The sequence below is a fragment of the Poeciliopsis prolifica genome, unplaced genomic scaffold, assembly GCF_027474105.1.
Source record: "Poeciliopsis prolifica strain line A6 unplaced genomic scaffold, Auburn_PproV2 SCAFFOLD029, whole genome shotgun sequence".
Classification (NCBI taxonomy): domain Eukaryota; kingdom Metazoa; phylum Chordata; class Actinopteri; order Cyprinodontiformes; family Poeciliidae; genus Poeciliopsis; species Poeciliopsis prolifica.
The window spans coordinates 5,051,876-5,068,249 of record NW_026562404.1 but is presented as its reverse complement, the minus strand read 5'-3'; the positions used below and the strand labels follow the sequence as shown (position 1 = coordinate 5,068,249).

Here is a 16,374-nt window from a genome sequence, read left to right as displayed (position 1 = left end):
TATTTTAATATACTTCGGGCGTAAATCCCGGTTTGAAAAAAAAAAAAAAAACGCCACAGAGATCATTTCCAGAAGCTAGTAAAGATGATCTCTTGATGACAGACTACGCAGCAGCTAATGTGTTTGTTCAGAGAGTCAATTGTCAGGAGATTACACAGACATTAAAGACAGTCTGTCTCTTGCCACAGTGTTCCTATATAGAGGTATGTGAGTCAGGAACAACATGCTGGGTGGGATGCGGTTCATGTGCAGAGCTGTCACCTAAAGTCTAAATATACAACATGGTGACAGTAAAACAAAACAGAACTCTCCTCAAGAGGCAACAAACTACAACAAATGTGCATAAAACTATTTGCTGTGTGTCAATTCTTACTAATTTTATTCAGTGAAAAGCACAAACGGGCTCCTTGCTGGTATATTTGGTGCTTATGCTGGTTCTGCATTTGACTCCCCAAGTACGTGCAGTGAACTGATTCGCCATTAAGGAAGCTGGTCCGACCAGTTAATTTTCCCTGAGAGCCCAACAATGTCTGTATTGATTCAGGAGGCTGGATTACTTATAGTTGCCAGTGAGGGATTTGGTCTCGATGAGCAGCTGACAGCTGCGATGAGCGCTGAAAGGCTTAGACACTTTGACTGACACTTAGGACATCAAGCTGATAACAGGCTCAAGTGTGGAGATGGCCTGGCTTGGTAAAAGCAGGCAGGGGGTGATGAGTAATGTTACCAAGTCTGGTTGTTTATGTTAGCTTCATGTGTTATAGCATCTCAGACATGAGCTGTCAGGATGAACCTTAAAGGGGTAGGCCACAAGTTCTGTTAAAAGTTCATAACCAGTTAATTAAAAATTCATGTTTTTGGTGCAGTTTTGCAGTAAATGGTGAGAAAATACTGACTGTTTCTAAAACAAAAGGTCCAACAAAGGATCAGCTTTAAGGTGTGCTTGCTCAGTTAACTGGAGTGAGGTGTTTTTAATCACTCAATTTCTTTTCTAAATTAATTTGAAGAAGGTGCATGTCACATTACAGCTGGGAAAAGACACAAACACCTGCAATCTTGACAGGTGAAATAAGTGCTTTTTATGTTTTGACAAAATCTCCTCCAAAATTCTCAAACTGCCCTTCTGAACCTCCGCAGCACTTTTTTTGAGCAACACATGTTTCCTGTAAATTCAGATTTTAACTATTCCCTGTCAAAATGAGCATGCTGAAGCGCTTTGCCAAAGCCTGCAGATTAAGGTGGAAAAAGTTATGACTCAGAGGAAAAGGGGAATATAGGGAGATAGGGAAGTTTACAAATGCAATCTTATCCTCTTTTATCAGCTGCCAATCAGCTGCAAGAGATCTAAGTGTAATATAATGCAGAAACAGTGTAGAATTTCAACTCCACTCTTGCATAGAACTTCACTAAAATAGAAATGAAACAACAGCAAAAAGTAGCCCAGATATGTGAATGCTACTGTCCATTATAATAAAGTCTAAACAACAAGATTATCTGGATTGTCTTGGCACAAGAGAAAGACGGGGAAAATGATTCGAAACATTGAACAAATGAGAAAAGAAGAAACGCAGTGAAGAGACAAGGACGAATATAAGAGATCTACATCAGCCTGCTTCTGCTGCAGCAACTGTGACGTCAGCCAATGCAGCTCCACAGAGACTGTGATGTCACTATTGCAGCATGCCACCAAGGTTATTCTTCATTACCCAGTATTTAGCACCTCACACCACCACACTGCGCTCCCACAACAGGGGACAAACCCCCCACTTTCCCCTCCCATCTCCTTCTCCTGTCCTTCTCCTCCAAGTCCCCTCTCTCTACCAGTTTCCCAAGATGCAAAGCTGCTGTCGGGGCGAGACGCTAATCCATGCCCTTGATGAATGCATCTTATAATAAGTAGAGGCAGGCAATTTTAGGGTTTTCCACACTGTAAATAATGCGGTGTGGAGAGAGGGAGGAAAATAGAAAGACGGGGCGAAGATCACTCCAACAGGAAGCGAAAAACAGGAAGAGTGGAGAGCAAAGCTAATGCCAGGTGGGAGTGAGGGACTCAGGGGGGTGAAGCCGAGGCAAAGCTGACAAACGTTTGTTCTAAAATTGAAAGTCAGGTTTACTGTAACATTTGGCTCTTTACAGAAGCAAAATATTTTGGGCAGAGAGCTGATATTTTTCTATGAGGTTTGTTCTTCTCCAGCTTAAAGAAAAAACAAACAAAGCATCGCAGTAACAAGGTATTACTTTGCAGCTGTACCGCAGTTTGTCCTCTCATCCTTGATCATGCTTGAAATGATCATGTGAGGGAAGAGTCAGTGCATTCCTGTGCAACATACTCTTAAAAATGAGCCAGACTGACACCTAGAATTAACAAAAACTCACAAATTCTCAACTTTTTTGATTTTGTCTTCAAAAAGTTTGAATGCTAATGACGATTGTTCTGTATTAAAGTTCATTCATCTCTAAGTCTAGTGAATTGTTCATCTTTAACAAAGCATGAACAGAAGGGAGCATGATTTCCATTGTTTCTCATGCAAGTTTTTGCTGCCTGATTAATAAGTTGCTTTATACCAACGTTAAAACAGTCATACATGTGAGTTTTGTAGCTGCATTAATGTCTCTTCTTTACAGATTAATGTCTACAGCAACATCTCCCATAACTTCTAAACTAAAGGGCCCCAGTGCATGATCTCCAGCAGTGGGTCTCAAAGTATTTCTTATGTAAACATGTCTGACTGCTTCTTGTTGCCTATGAGGAAACAAGAGAAGTCTACAAAGAGAAGATTACAGCCCTGCTGCTGCCTAACCACACTGAAACCATGATTGTAGACGTGCAGTGTATATATAGCAGCGGTCCACTCCTAAATGTTATGTACTGTGCACGGCTGGACAGCAGGGTCCTCAATTCTCCCCCACAGAATCAGTGGAGTCACACCTAAATTATACAGTGTGAACATGATATTTTGCACTGACGTTGTCATGTTTCCATCCTCATCATCCACATGACAAAAAAATAAAAAATAAAATAAAATAAAACAGTAGATGGTTTAGCATCACTATTAATGACACACCTCCAGTTTTCAGTCACATATGCAGGTTGGTGATGTGGTGTAAGGTTTATAATGTTTATCTGAAGTGTCCCCAACATGTTTTAGAGCTCAGTCAAACTTCCTGCTGTTTATGGCGTCGTGCTTTGGCACTTCTGCTAACGGCATGCCGTCTTGAAATAAATTCCAGCGAGGTCAAATGAGCCAAAACATTGACCAGAGAAATGCACAACATCCTCTGCTTCACTATCTGCTATGTGGGACGGCATAATAAAACAGAGGGCTGTCCAGCATGTCCCAATGGGAGACATGTGGAAAAAACAATACATTATAGCGCAAACGTAAAAGGTGCAAATTCTTTCTTGAAAAAAAAACAAAAAACAAGTCATAACTGATTTTCATTAAGAGCTTCATTTAGTAGGCTGTTGAACCGTAACAATATCAGAAATTCCTCAAGTTCTCTGTAATTTGGATGGTTGGGTGATTTGTCTCATTCCTAAATGCTATGTACTATTTAACAGTTTAATGTTCTGGTAAATGAGGTTCGTGCCTGGCTTGACTCAGACTGCCCTAAAGAATTTCACAAACATTTTAAAAATAGCAAGTTCCTTTCTACAGGTAAGCCCATAATTATTCACACCATTAATTCGCTTACAGATTTAGATTTATAATGAATATTTCAGATTACTAACATGCTCCTTCTGACTGGAAGTAATATTAAAGTTTTGCAGCAGTTTTCCCAGAATACAGACCCCAATCTAATAGTGAGATAAATATGAGTGTAATGGCAAGGAAGTTGCCAACTAGAAGATCATCACCAAATACGTAAAAATTACAGCGGAAACATGAAAAATAAAAAAGAAACTGGGTTTGATCAATGTAACACAGTGAAGATCATTCGATTGCTTACGAAATATTGCAAAAATATTTATTGACATACAATTTTTATATGAAATTGTAAGATATGAAATTGTAAATAATGAGATGCCCATCTCATTATTGGGTTTGTTGAAAGAAAGTCCTTTTACATCTAAATGTGCCAATGGTAAGAAAAAGTGAAGGCTTAATTCTATATTTATGTTTTATTTACCTAATAAAACAAACCAGATAAGGACCATAAATTTTCATAATAATCTGTAAAGGTGTACACCTTCCTTCATCTTACTAACTGTAAAATGTATTTACATTTTATCACAACCGTATCTGTCACATGGGATGGATATCACATGTACCATGTGATATGTCACATATGCCATGTATGCCATCCTTTGCCATACGATGGCATGGGATGTTCTTGTGAACATCGCAGATGTTCCTCATATAGGCAGGTTCCTCTACCTCTGAGTTGAAGCGGATCTGACAGACGTTGCAGGAGATGACCGGCCGCTTGGTCTTGACCAGAGGGACTCCGAAGGTGTGGTTTATCACAGCCTTCTGCACGGGGTCCATCTGCACAGGAGAAGACAAAAACAAGGGGGGGGAAGAGAGGAGAAAAATATGTCAGCTGTAATCAAATCTTCCAGGTGTGAACTCCTAAAGTTCAAGAGCCATAAGTCAATAGGTCAGCCTTCCATCATCATGTGAAAGATGAATGTGACCTGTGACCTCTGCCTCTAATGGTTGAAGTAGGTATGGTGAAGAAAAGCCAGAACTTGTCATGTCAAAAGAGACATGACAAGAGATGAGAAAAGGTTTTGTTCACTTTTACCTATTGCATTTCGTACATTTTATTTGACTATTTTCATTTGTCTTCAAAAATCAATCAATCATTAATGCCTTTCATAATTAACAGATTCAACTCTTAAACCTTTTCACATTTTCTCTCTCAACTCAAGTCTCCACGTATTTAATTAGAATTTGATGCGATAGACCAACACTAAGCTGAATTGTGGTTGCCTTTTTTTCCAGTGATTTTTTTACTTTCCACTCCTCCAAAACAACCCATTAAGTGCACAAAAACAGCTGTTTAGAGTTTTCGCAGTTGTTGGATTTAAAACTTCTCCATCAGTTTAATACCAAACGTGTCTGCGGTGTTCCTTGGTCATCGCAATGCTGCTACTTTAATGTTCTCTGACAACTCTGATGCCTTCACAGAAGCAGCTGTACTGAGACAAAATAATGCAAAAGTCTATTTTCTCATTATGTCTGAAGGGCGGTTGGATACCCATGGGCATTTTAGAGCAAAAGGGGGTGAATACAAATGCCTCCCTTTTCAGATTTTCTTTTTTTTTTCTTTCATAAATAAGTTATGCACTTATTTTAGTGGCTAAAACTTTAGAAATTAAAAAAAAAATAAACATTTTTCAAGGTATGAGCACTTTTGCTAGGCAGTATGACCGTTATCAAAGACTATAACACAAGACTGTTTACAGCGTCTTTCCTGTGTTTTCATCCAGCCCATTGCTACAACCCAAACCCATGCATCATGACCCACATACAGTGACACATTGTCCCTGCAGTAATTATTTCAGCTGGGATGCCAGTCATCTGTTTGGTGCTAAGAGCGTTGTATAAATTTAACGAACTAGCTTAGCAGCACCTTCAATGTGTCAGCGTTTAAGCTGTCCTAAATAAATCTGTCCCCAACACTAAAGACCCTGCCTCCATTGATCTAAAAGGGGATCCATTCCAGTTGTTTATCTGTGTTTGAAGCTGAATTTATCCAGCAATCATTGTCAGCATTAGTCTGGATTTCCACCCCAGACAACTGTCTGGAACAAGCCTGCAGCTAAAGCGAGCGATATTATGAAAATAAGTGTCTGCTTTTATGAAAGCAAGAAAAGTAAACTGCACTTTGTGGTGTGAAGAACTGAACTGCTTTGATGTTTGGTGTTTTAATGAGTCTTAGATCATAAGATAATGAATGCTCCATCAGTGTTTCAAGTCTGATGAAAATCAGCTGTGTTGGGGATGCTGATAAATGCCATATAACTCGGCTTGTCATTTAATTGGACTGCTTTAAAAAAAAAAAAAAAAAACTTACATTTCACTGTTATCTTATATACAAATGACTCAATAACTGTGGGAGTCACACTCAGAGATCAATTTTCTAAAGCGTTAAATTGAAACAATACATTCCTTGGACCTTTTCACTTCCAACTCCTTAAAATGAATAGTTACTGTATGTGAATAGGAACAAACCAACAAATGCTCCTTCTGGAGGAGAGAATGAATGATAGAGAGGGGGAGGAAGATTAATTGGAACAGATTAAATTAAAAACAAAGATACAAAGAGAGAGAAAGAGGCCTGGTGCGGACATCCTCACATCACGCATTCTTATCTCATTTGGCTTTCTCGGGCGAGTTTCATGACTCCCTCTTGTTCTCTCCACAGAAACGGACTGAAGCAAGCTCTGCTCTATAAATTCAGATACTGATACTTCCTTGTACTAGTGCTCAGGGTTCCCAAACCTTTCTCACAATTAATCACATGGAAATCACAAACATCTATGTATTTTGTTAAGATTTTTATCATAATTTGCTAACTTTTTCTCATGTACAATTCTTAAAGAGTTTTGTGTTTAGCCTCTCTGAGTACATGTGAAAAGAAGAGTGTAGACAATGACATCTTTGTTTTCCCGTAACATATAATTATCCAGTAATATTTTGACTTTTTCTGTCTACTTAATATCTTTTAGTACAAAAACACGGTGGACCACCTTCATGCCCCGGCCACCGGGCTTAGCCACTGTTCTGGGGGAACCTCTGAATATGGATTAAAAGAGACCATTTATGAACCGACAATTTCAAGTGTAACCACAAATTCTCAATTATTTTTGTGTCTGAACTTTGATTGGGCCGCTGGGGCGACTGTAGCTCTGTGAGTAGAATAGTCATCTTGTGATCGGAAGGTTGTTGGTTTGATTCCAGCTTCCTCCTGCTACATGTTGGGTAAAGCACTCAACCCCAAATTGCCTACTGATCTGCATATTAGTGGATAAATGTTTGTGGGTAAATGTGACTAGTTTAAATCGCTTTGAGTGGTCAAAGTGATTGGAGAAACGCTATATAAGTTCATTTAAACAACTGAACATTTTTTAGCTAAGCCATTCCATTGTAGCGTTGGCTGTATGTTTAGGCTTGTTATCCTGCAGGACGGAGAACCCCCGTCTCAGTCAGGTTCTTGCCTGTAGCTTTGAGTTGTTCAACTGAGCTCAGCTCTGGGTAGCTCGTTTCCTTTTTAAACAACAGCATCCCCACATTATGATGTGGCTGCTTGACCACACAGGTAATTGAAGATGACGTTTGTTTTGCACTAAGTTTGCTTTCGTCTAATCGGAGCAGCTTCTTCCACATGTATATTGTGTCCCCTACATGATTTATGGCAAACTGGTTGCAGGACTTCTGGTGGGCTAAAACTTGTCATGTTGACAGCTTCACCTAGCTGAGCTGCTCCTCCAGAGCCACCATGGGCCTCTTATAAATGGTGTCCTTGCCTGACGTGTCAGTTTAGCTGCAGTCCTGTCATAAGTTGAGAGGTTTGGAGTTATATCATCATCTTTCTGTTTGAAATTATGAATCAAATCGCGACATAATTTTCTATATTTTAAAGATTTTCATGACTTTCTCCCTGACCTGTCAAATGTGTTTCTTGTGGCTTCATGATGCTGCTTATTCTCTAATGTTTTCCAACAAACCTCTGATGATTCCACACCTCCGATGAACTTACACAGAGAAAGCTTGTAAAGCAAACAATACATTTTCCTTCCACTTCACACAAATACCATAGTCGATATGTAGAGAAAACTGTCAACTGTGTGAGCAACCCTTAAAAAAATGGCATCACCTTGTTAGACAATGCACTTGTGAGCCGCATACCGAAATCAGTCTGAGCTCTGCAACCCGGAAGTCATGATCTGACCCATTATTTTCATGCCTGAGCAGAGTTGAACATGAGGCTGAGCAGGCGCGGTCCCTGTCTCACATGAATCATCGGGTTTCTCCCCGGCTCGCTCAGGCCGGCTCTCTGGGTGTGGGTCACCTCCGATCCATCAACTCCATTCAGCTGTTAAAAACACAGCTGCCAACACGCCTGTTTGGAAGGCGGCTTGCGTCTTTTCTCACCCAAACAGCCCTCCAAAAAGCTTGTTCTCATGAAATAGGAGCAGAACACGATGATGACACCGCGGAGGGATTTTCCAAAACCCCAGTTGGACACAATTATGAGAAATTTTGGAAGTAGTATTTCTGGAATCTGATGGAAGTTAATAAATTGCACATGTTTTTGCCCAGTTCGTGAAAGCTCAGCCAGATGTGGGTAAACCACAAAAACCGCCAGTTTCAGGACATCAACAACCCCACACGACTCAAACAGCTTTACCAACAATAAATCATCTTCTAGCTCGGCACAAAAACATAAAACTCATCAACCTTTTACACTTTGGTGTGAATTTTGCTGTCATCTTCTCTAACTTCCTCCCACACGTGATCAACTCACCAAGACAAAAACAAAAACAAAGGAATTATTAGCTTTCTTCAAGGAAGAATGTACTGTTTACTATCACAAGACCCATTCTACCAGCAAGGGAAACAACGCAGCTTTTGAAGCATAGGCTCTGACACACTTTGCATTGATCCAAAACATCCGAGCACAGTTGGGTGAAAGTTTGAAAGAAAAGAATGTTTGGTACTCACCCTCTTCTCCTCTGTGTCTTTGGAGGTTTGGAGCTGCATTATTCCTCCTGTGTTTGCACTGCTCTCTGAGGTGAGTGCTTGAGTCTCAGCATGTGTGAGACAGAAAGTGTGTGGTGCACCTTCTTCACTCATTCAGCCTGCTGGCAGTGTGTCAATGCCCGGCTCCGACAAACTCTCAGGAAACGAGGCTTAATACCTAGTGATGCATTCCCAGCTCTGAACTTTCCTGATTTTTTTTTACATCATCTCTGCTTTCCTTCAAGGTGCTACACCAGAAATCCTTCTCTTCACCATGTGTCCTATCAAGTGCCTGGATCTGTTGTTCAGCCTCCTCCTCCTGTATAACTCAACTACTCCTCTCAGAGACACGCTTCAGTGTATTTTCTTCTGCTTCCCGGTTTCCTCCTCCCCTTCTGTCTCTGCATCTCCCACTCGCTCTCCTTCCCTTCATGCATTCTTCATCCAGCCAAATGCTCGGATTTAGTTTCTAACTATCCTTTTACCTCGCCCCCCCTCCCCGCTCCACCTTGGGTTCACATCACAGATGTCATCTTTTTATTTTTCCTGATCCCCTAATTTTAGTTGTTGCGTCATGAAAAAAGTGACTGTTATTTGCCACATAAAACATGTCCATGAATCTCCTAGTTCTTGGTCATATTATCAGTATTTTGAAAACAATCTTCATAAAATATTTCAGACATGTTTTTCTTTTTTGCTCTGGTTGGCTGTTTATATGTGAGAGCTCAGGAAATCTCATGGAAATCTACTGAGGCAAACTCAAGCATTTCTGGCACTGGGAGGGATTCAAATTTCAGGGTGTCTTACATTTAAACTCAGACATTTTGCTTGTTAACTTGAAAAATAAACAACACAATCCCAAGTAGGAAACACTGACTTCACAACAAATGGAACAACACGAGTTAATCTTGTTTGGTCAACTTTTGTGCAAACAAAGACCCCTCAAAATTCAGATGAGGCACACTAAAAATGCAGTTTTATTATCTATATTATCTATAGTAAAGCTTGAAATTTAGATGCTGTTGAGAAAAAGGTAATGAAGACAAACTGTATCTAACCGGGTTGTAGAAGTTCATGGTTTGAAGTACCTATTTGATCTAATTTAGGTGATTCGGTCAAATTGTTTTGCAACTGTAAAAATTGATTTATAAATGCTTAAATACGTATAATCAATAAAGTTTCTGGGATCTATACTATAACTATAATGCACAATCTTTAAATAATATCAAAATCTGCAATGTGCACACTTTTAAGATTAGCATTTCCCGAACCAGTTGTCTCATGATCATCTGAACTTTGGGTTTGCAGTAATTTTGTTGTTTTGTTTTGGACTAAATGTCTTTTATGTGTTTTTGTTTTTTTGTGAGTTTGGGCATTAACATAGCTTTAAAAGAGCCTAATTGTTGTTTTATTTTGGTAATTCGACTTATTTTATTTGTTGTGCTCCATCTCAGTTTTTCCGGTTAAACGAGTTAATGAGTTTGCTCTCTCTTTTCTTCTGTGCTTGGGTTTGGTCATGATCATTTTAATTATCATTACTCATTCAGTACTAGCTGAAGCAGCTTAGATTCCTTTTTTTATATCACCAATAGTGTCTGTTAAAACATATTTTCAGGTTTTGTTTGTGTTGTGTTCAGTTATATATATATATAAATTAAAGGGGCACAAATGTAACAGAAATGTACAAATAGCAAAAAAAAGTTTTTGCAAGCAAACCCTTTGGAAAATGAAAATAAATCTTATATATTTTAGCTATTAGCTAGAAAACACTGCAAAAATGAACTTGCACCACACATGGGTGGAGAGATAATATAAAGGAAAAGTCTTTTGATTGCTCAATCTAAGAGCTAAAATGTTAAATACAAATATTCAAGATTCACACTGTCACACCAGAGCTTTGAAGAAAGAGTTATGTCACTGAGAAGTCCTTTGGAGGAGTGAATGAAGTCATTTTTCTTCCCCAGTCAAATCTCTATGATTATTTTGCCTTAAAACACCAGTATTTTATGGCTCTGCTTCAGGAGGCTGACATGAGTGGAGGGCTTTCAGATCCAAAGTGAAATAGTGCGAATCTACATCAGGACAACCTGGAGCTGCAATAAAAGTCAGCCTCATCACTGTCTACAGGCACATTGAGTGAGACAAGCAGCTAGAGGACAAATCCCATTAGAGGACAATTAAGGCTGTATTGGGCTTTAGGAAACGCCATTTCTCTGCTCTGCTATGAGGCTAATAACCGTCAGTGTGGAGTGGAGTCCCATTATAGCTGTACAAACTCAGCACAGATCAAATATTAAAAAAAAAAAAAAAGACTGACAGAAGTACCTATTAGATGAACGGGAACAATTTGCTCTGCTAAACTGCAACCTCTTCATTAAAAGTATCTTTGTATCTAAAATTGTACATATGCTGCTGCAGAGGGGCATTAAGAAATTGTATAAGAATCCTGCAGATACTGTCCTATGCTAATCTCACTGTAGAAATGTACGCATCTACAGAATACACCAATACAAAAAGTCTTGGAATGCCGAGGGCTACGGCTTCCTCCGCAGCAAAACATCAGTTGTTTCCTTTTTTTGTCGACTTTCTTCTCTCAAAACACTTGGTAAATGCAGAAGTATCGCAAGCTTCAGGCAATTAACTGTGTTCTGCTAAACATTCAAACCAAACACGCTGAAGTCATACTCTAAAGTATTGTACCGTGATTTTGGAAACAATGTACAACCCACTAGAGATGGGTAGAGTACACAAAAATTGTGCTCAAGAATAGAACAACTTCAACATATTTTACTTATATAAAAATACTTTGCATAAATGCTCCTCAAGGACTAAGTAATTGATCAAAACAAGTTGCATTACTATAAAAACTGTGTCCTATTATTTACAGGGTACTTCTGAGGATAATATATAAGTATTTACTCTTTGATTTCCAAATGTCTCTGGAGACTGAGCAGACACAAAATAATATTAGAACAACAAAGCTGGTGTATTTACAAGAAGGCTCATTTTAACATTAACTTTAAGTGTCTCTGCATCTCATGGTATTGTGGTTAAATAAATAAGTATCACTCGAGTAAGAGTAGCGGTACTTTGTATCACTCAAGTCAAAGTAAAAAGCTCGGTAATGCAAAACTACTCCTGAAAGTGCATTATTTCCCAACAGTGATTCAAGTAATTGAGTGATGTAACCAGCTACCCGCCCCTGAAAACTACTCATGTTGTTTGATGTGAAATGAATGACAAGGTCCTGTGTGTGTTTGTGTTGGCAAGTCTGTCATGCTAAGGTCAGAGTGTCCTCCAATCCTTCCTTATGGCTCCCTCTCCTGGCCGCAGACCTCAAAAACACCTCTGGTTCTGCCTCTCAGCTGTCAGCTGCAACAGCTATTAACATCCATTGAATCCCTGTGGACCTTCAGACGTACTTAACTCACAGGAGATGAGGATGGGGAGCGGAAAGATGGAACAGAAAGCTCAACTTAAGAGAGAGAGAGAAAGAAGGATCCAGAGGGAGTAAGTCAGAGTAAAGAAAGAGGGATTAAACGGCTCTGCTAACAGGAACAAGAGGGCAGAAGAAGTGCTTGCATAATTCCAGTGTCTCCATAAATTCACATCTGCTGCTGCATAGAGGGGCCATGTGACTTAGTTCAGTTTGGCAGTGAATGTGCTTCCATTTCTTTTATTGCTCACCCAGGACTATTAAAATGACTTTATTATTAAAGCATGTTAAATAATGCACAGAATGTATCTCGGCATTGCCGTGAATGTTTAAAGCGCATGTTGATATTCTGTCAGAGGGCGCTGCTGTATTTCCTATTTTGCAGTCTGCAGCCAAATATCCCAGATGACACACGGGGACATGGCCCAGGAATGATTTTACACATTGCTGACAAGAAAGCTGTTGACATTGTTCGTTGGAGCCTAAAGGAGCAGACACTCCACATTATGCTGAGCTGGTGAGATGCTGAATCTCTCTGCAGCCTTCTCAGACTGATGCTAGTTAGAGCCAGAGGGAAGAGAGAGCGGGAAGATCCCTCTCTGCTCACTCGGAGTACGCACCACTTCAAACAAACTGCTGGGTTTGAAGTGCGCAGCTAAAAGAACTCCTCTTTAATTATTGCTCTTTCATTTTTGCAGCAAGGCGAAGTATTTGCACATAAGGTATTAGTGAGTAGGGAAAGTCCTGGTAACATACAACCCTATCAGGCTGTGCATCCACTTTCATGTAGCAAAATGTAACGGCTGAAAGACATATTTCTGCAGCTGTATACTGCAGCAATATAGTCCCATATAATTGTGTAGAAATTGGTTTATGTTCTGCTTGTAGTGGACAACTGAAAAGTCTGCAGCATGTCGTGTTTGCCTGGGTCCGTGTCGGCTCTTACGGTGTTAAAGTTGTGGAAGAGACTCATGCTGTGTGGAGGAGGTGGGCTTTCCATAGGAAACTGTAGGAAGGGCTTCATGTCCAGGTGGGGCTGGATCACCGTGGGGGTCCGCAGGAACGTCGGCACTGCTGCCCCGGCTCGATTAATGCCTCCTGAACATAAAACAAGGACAAACACACACAAAACCATAATCATTTGCTTATGTTCTATTTTGTGTGAAAGAAACAATTTTATGTTGATTTTATGCTGCCTAATATTTTGTAAAATTACTATTAAATTAAGTAAATTAAGGCGAGAGGCAGAAAACTGGTTAAAGATGTAGCTCTTCCAGCGTATTCTGTGCAGTTTTTTTTTTTCTGTGAAATGAAACTGCATTCAGTCAGGCACATTCAGCTATATTTGGTTAACTTACATTTGTACATTATAAAGCAGATATTAACATACTATTTAAAGTTCTTTGGTTTGCAAACTTTCCCCTTTTTCTTCAAACAACTGGCCACACAATACATGTCTCCCAAAACAAGGTTTTGATCCTGGATCCAATTAATACACACACACATCCGTCCAATGACTTGACTTCTTGACTGTGCAGAAGTCAAGAAGTCTAGTCTTGACCTACGGGTAGAACTTATGTCTATTTCCAGCAGTCGATGCACAAGTGGCAACGAACATCCTGGATGTTCCAGTACATCACAGGGCAAACAACGAATAAGGTACACACTAGACTAATCAGATGATCTAACAGATTTATTTTTGGGCTGGAGGAAGGCAGATATACACAGGAAAAACATGCAATCTCCTTGACATCCAAGACTTTTCTGCTGCAAAACAACAGCGCTATCAAGAGTGACTGGAGCATGTTTTATACAAAACAAAGGTCATTGTGTGAGTGACGCAATCAATCAATCATATGCACATCAACCACAAAGCTTCTTTATGTGGATTTTAGTAACGCACCATCCTGACAGGTCATCTTTTCCCTTATCCTGGGAGATATCTGCAGCTTGATCATCATGAGTTTCATCTCAGCACAAGCTGCTTTATGCATCAACAAATGCTGTGTCTTCTGCAGCGTAGGTGTGTCTAGTCACAGTATGGTAGCTGTGATTTGTGCTCTCTCACAGAGAGTTCAGGCTGCTCCTTAGAGAAAGGGAGAGAAAGAGGGAAGGGCTCCCAGCAGAGCCGCTGCTCCTCCACATTGAGAGGAGCAGCAGAAGTGGTTTGAGCAACTGGTTAGGATTCTTCCTGGATTAAGCTGATTGACTGACTGACGGACGGACGGATGGAACAAGAGTGGAATGTAACAGAGAGAAAGCCGACAAATTGTGAATTAAGCTGATGTCAAACTCTATAAATGACCTCTTACTGAATCTCAGCTCCATTTTCTCACCAATGTCCCCATTTTCCTTCTGATTCTCTTTAGCCCCTCTCCCCTTCTCTAACCTCTGTCAAGGATGATAGCGATGGGCTCCACATAGCAAAACTCAGCCTCAGCATGCTCTTAGATTAAGCCTCGTAATATCCGCAACTGGATTTCTGTGGCTTTTAAATTCCTCTGAGACTTAAAGCTTTGCTGCAGTCCTTTTTGGGATCACTTTAAGCTACTCATCTGCTCGGTTACTTGCTCTCCTCTAGCTGCATTTGTAACTGCAATGAATTTCCCTCCGCTGCCTTCCCAGTTTCCACTGAGTGATGTGGGAATTATTTGACATCTCTGCGTTTTTTGTTGTTTTTTTATTTTTTTTGTCTTTTTTTTCCCGAAGGCAACCATCAACCAAAATCTATCAGAGAACATAAGTTAATTGCTGTATTGGCAAATTACGAAGTCACCAGATGGAGACTAGAAATTTTGGATTAGAGAGTGTGAGGAAAAGAGGGGGAGATTGAATGTCGAATGAGGTGAAAATGCTGCCTCAGCTGAAGCTTGTCTGCCTTCTGCTGAACATCTGTAGGCCTGCAGGTGTGGAGGACTGAGTCATGAAGCATGAAAGAGTCCTTCCCAAAGCAAGCGATCAGTCTTCACAAGAAAACACATGTATCAATGCATAAAACCAGATCCCAAACATCAATAAGACAACATCAGTCACTGACACACATTCAACTGCCTTCAGCAAGACCCTAATAAAGACTCTCACTGGAGATTTTAGATTTAGCAACAATAAACTCTTCTCCAACGTAAAAAATACCGTGCACCTTTGAATATTTATGTTTTTTATGACTTGTGCCTGTTGGTGACTTTCAGCTCATCTCTTTTAGCCTTTCATCACTATGATATAGAACTGTTAACGTTTTGCTCATTCCACCTTTCAGTTTTATGAAGAGTGTAAACATACAGCTTTGGGACTTTAAAGCCCGTAACATTCACTGGGAGTGATGCCAACATAAAGGCGATACTCCTGCTGCTCTGTCCTCCGAAACCTCCTCGGTGAGTGGTGACAGCAGCGCGCTCTCTGAGGTCGGGCCACTAAAAACAAGGCTAATATCGCACTGCTAGAATGCATTAATCATGACACACTGTCGTGCCTTGACACATGGCCTGCATTCGCCTCCTGGCAGAAGCCGGTTGAGGCGGTTAGTGCTCTGCTTGAAGAGCAGCAACACTTTGTTCGCTGAATTTGCACAAGCGGCGATGTTTGCAGCTCCCCTGTGAGTCTGCGCTTGAGCACGGAGGCAGCTACTGGCAGCGGGTCAGGCCGCGTCTGGCAGGCAGACAGAGAGACAGGATGACTGGAGGACACATTGTGTCTCTACAGCAGCGGCGGGCGGAAGGGGAATCTGAGGATCTGGCTGAGACAGAGGGACCAGACGTGAGCGAGACACGCAGACGTTCTCTGGGCAAAGACAGAGACTGTCCCATCAGGGACAGATGTGATTTGTGGATGTGTGCGTGTTTATCAGTTAGATAAATCATACTTGGGCTACAGTGTATAATTAGCCCATTAATTTAATCTCTCTTAAGGGATATTCTTGCGCTGTAAATCAAACAAATAGCTTTATGGAGTGGGAGATAGACTCTGTGACGAGCGAAGAGCTTCTCTACGTTATTTGTGATATTTACGTTGGAATGTGTATTAAAGTGAGACGTTTGAAAGGAAAATTTTATGACAGCAGAGAAAACAGGCATATGGCACAATAAACCACAAAGAGCTTTTATTTGATGATTTTTTGCTGCACACTGAAGAATTGGTAGCGCAGGTGAAAAACATTAGACTTTACTGACTGAACTCAAAATTTTATAATCTTTTAATAGCCAATTATAGTGAACTCCAGCTGCACACAAACAAATTCTCTCCAGTAAC

The 16,374-nt window shown here is 40.3% G+C and overlaps 1 protein-coding gene across 2 annotated transcripts in view; it reads right to left on the bottom strand.

Annotated features, from left to right (window-relative positions):
• The window catches only part of znf385a (zinc finger protein 385A), a 68,296-nt gene that overhangs the window by 19,679 nt on the left and 32,243 nt on the right, over nucleotides 1–16,374 (bottom strand). The window contains exons 2-3 of one of the 2 annotated variants that reach the window (XM_055049715.1): nucleotides 13,076–13,227; nucleotides 4,380–4,490 (exon numbers count right to left, since the gene is read on the bottom strand). In XM_055049715.1, coding sequence (XP_054905690.1) covers nucleotides 4,380–4,490; nucleotides 13,076–13,227 — 263 coding nt within the window. Of the gene's footprint in view, nucleotides 1–4,379; nucleotides 4,491–8,675; nucleotides 9,373–13,075; nucleotides 13,228–16,374 lie in introns of those variants that run through there. The other variant, XM_055049716.1, reaches the window with a different exon arrangement.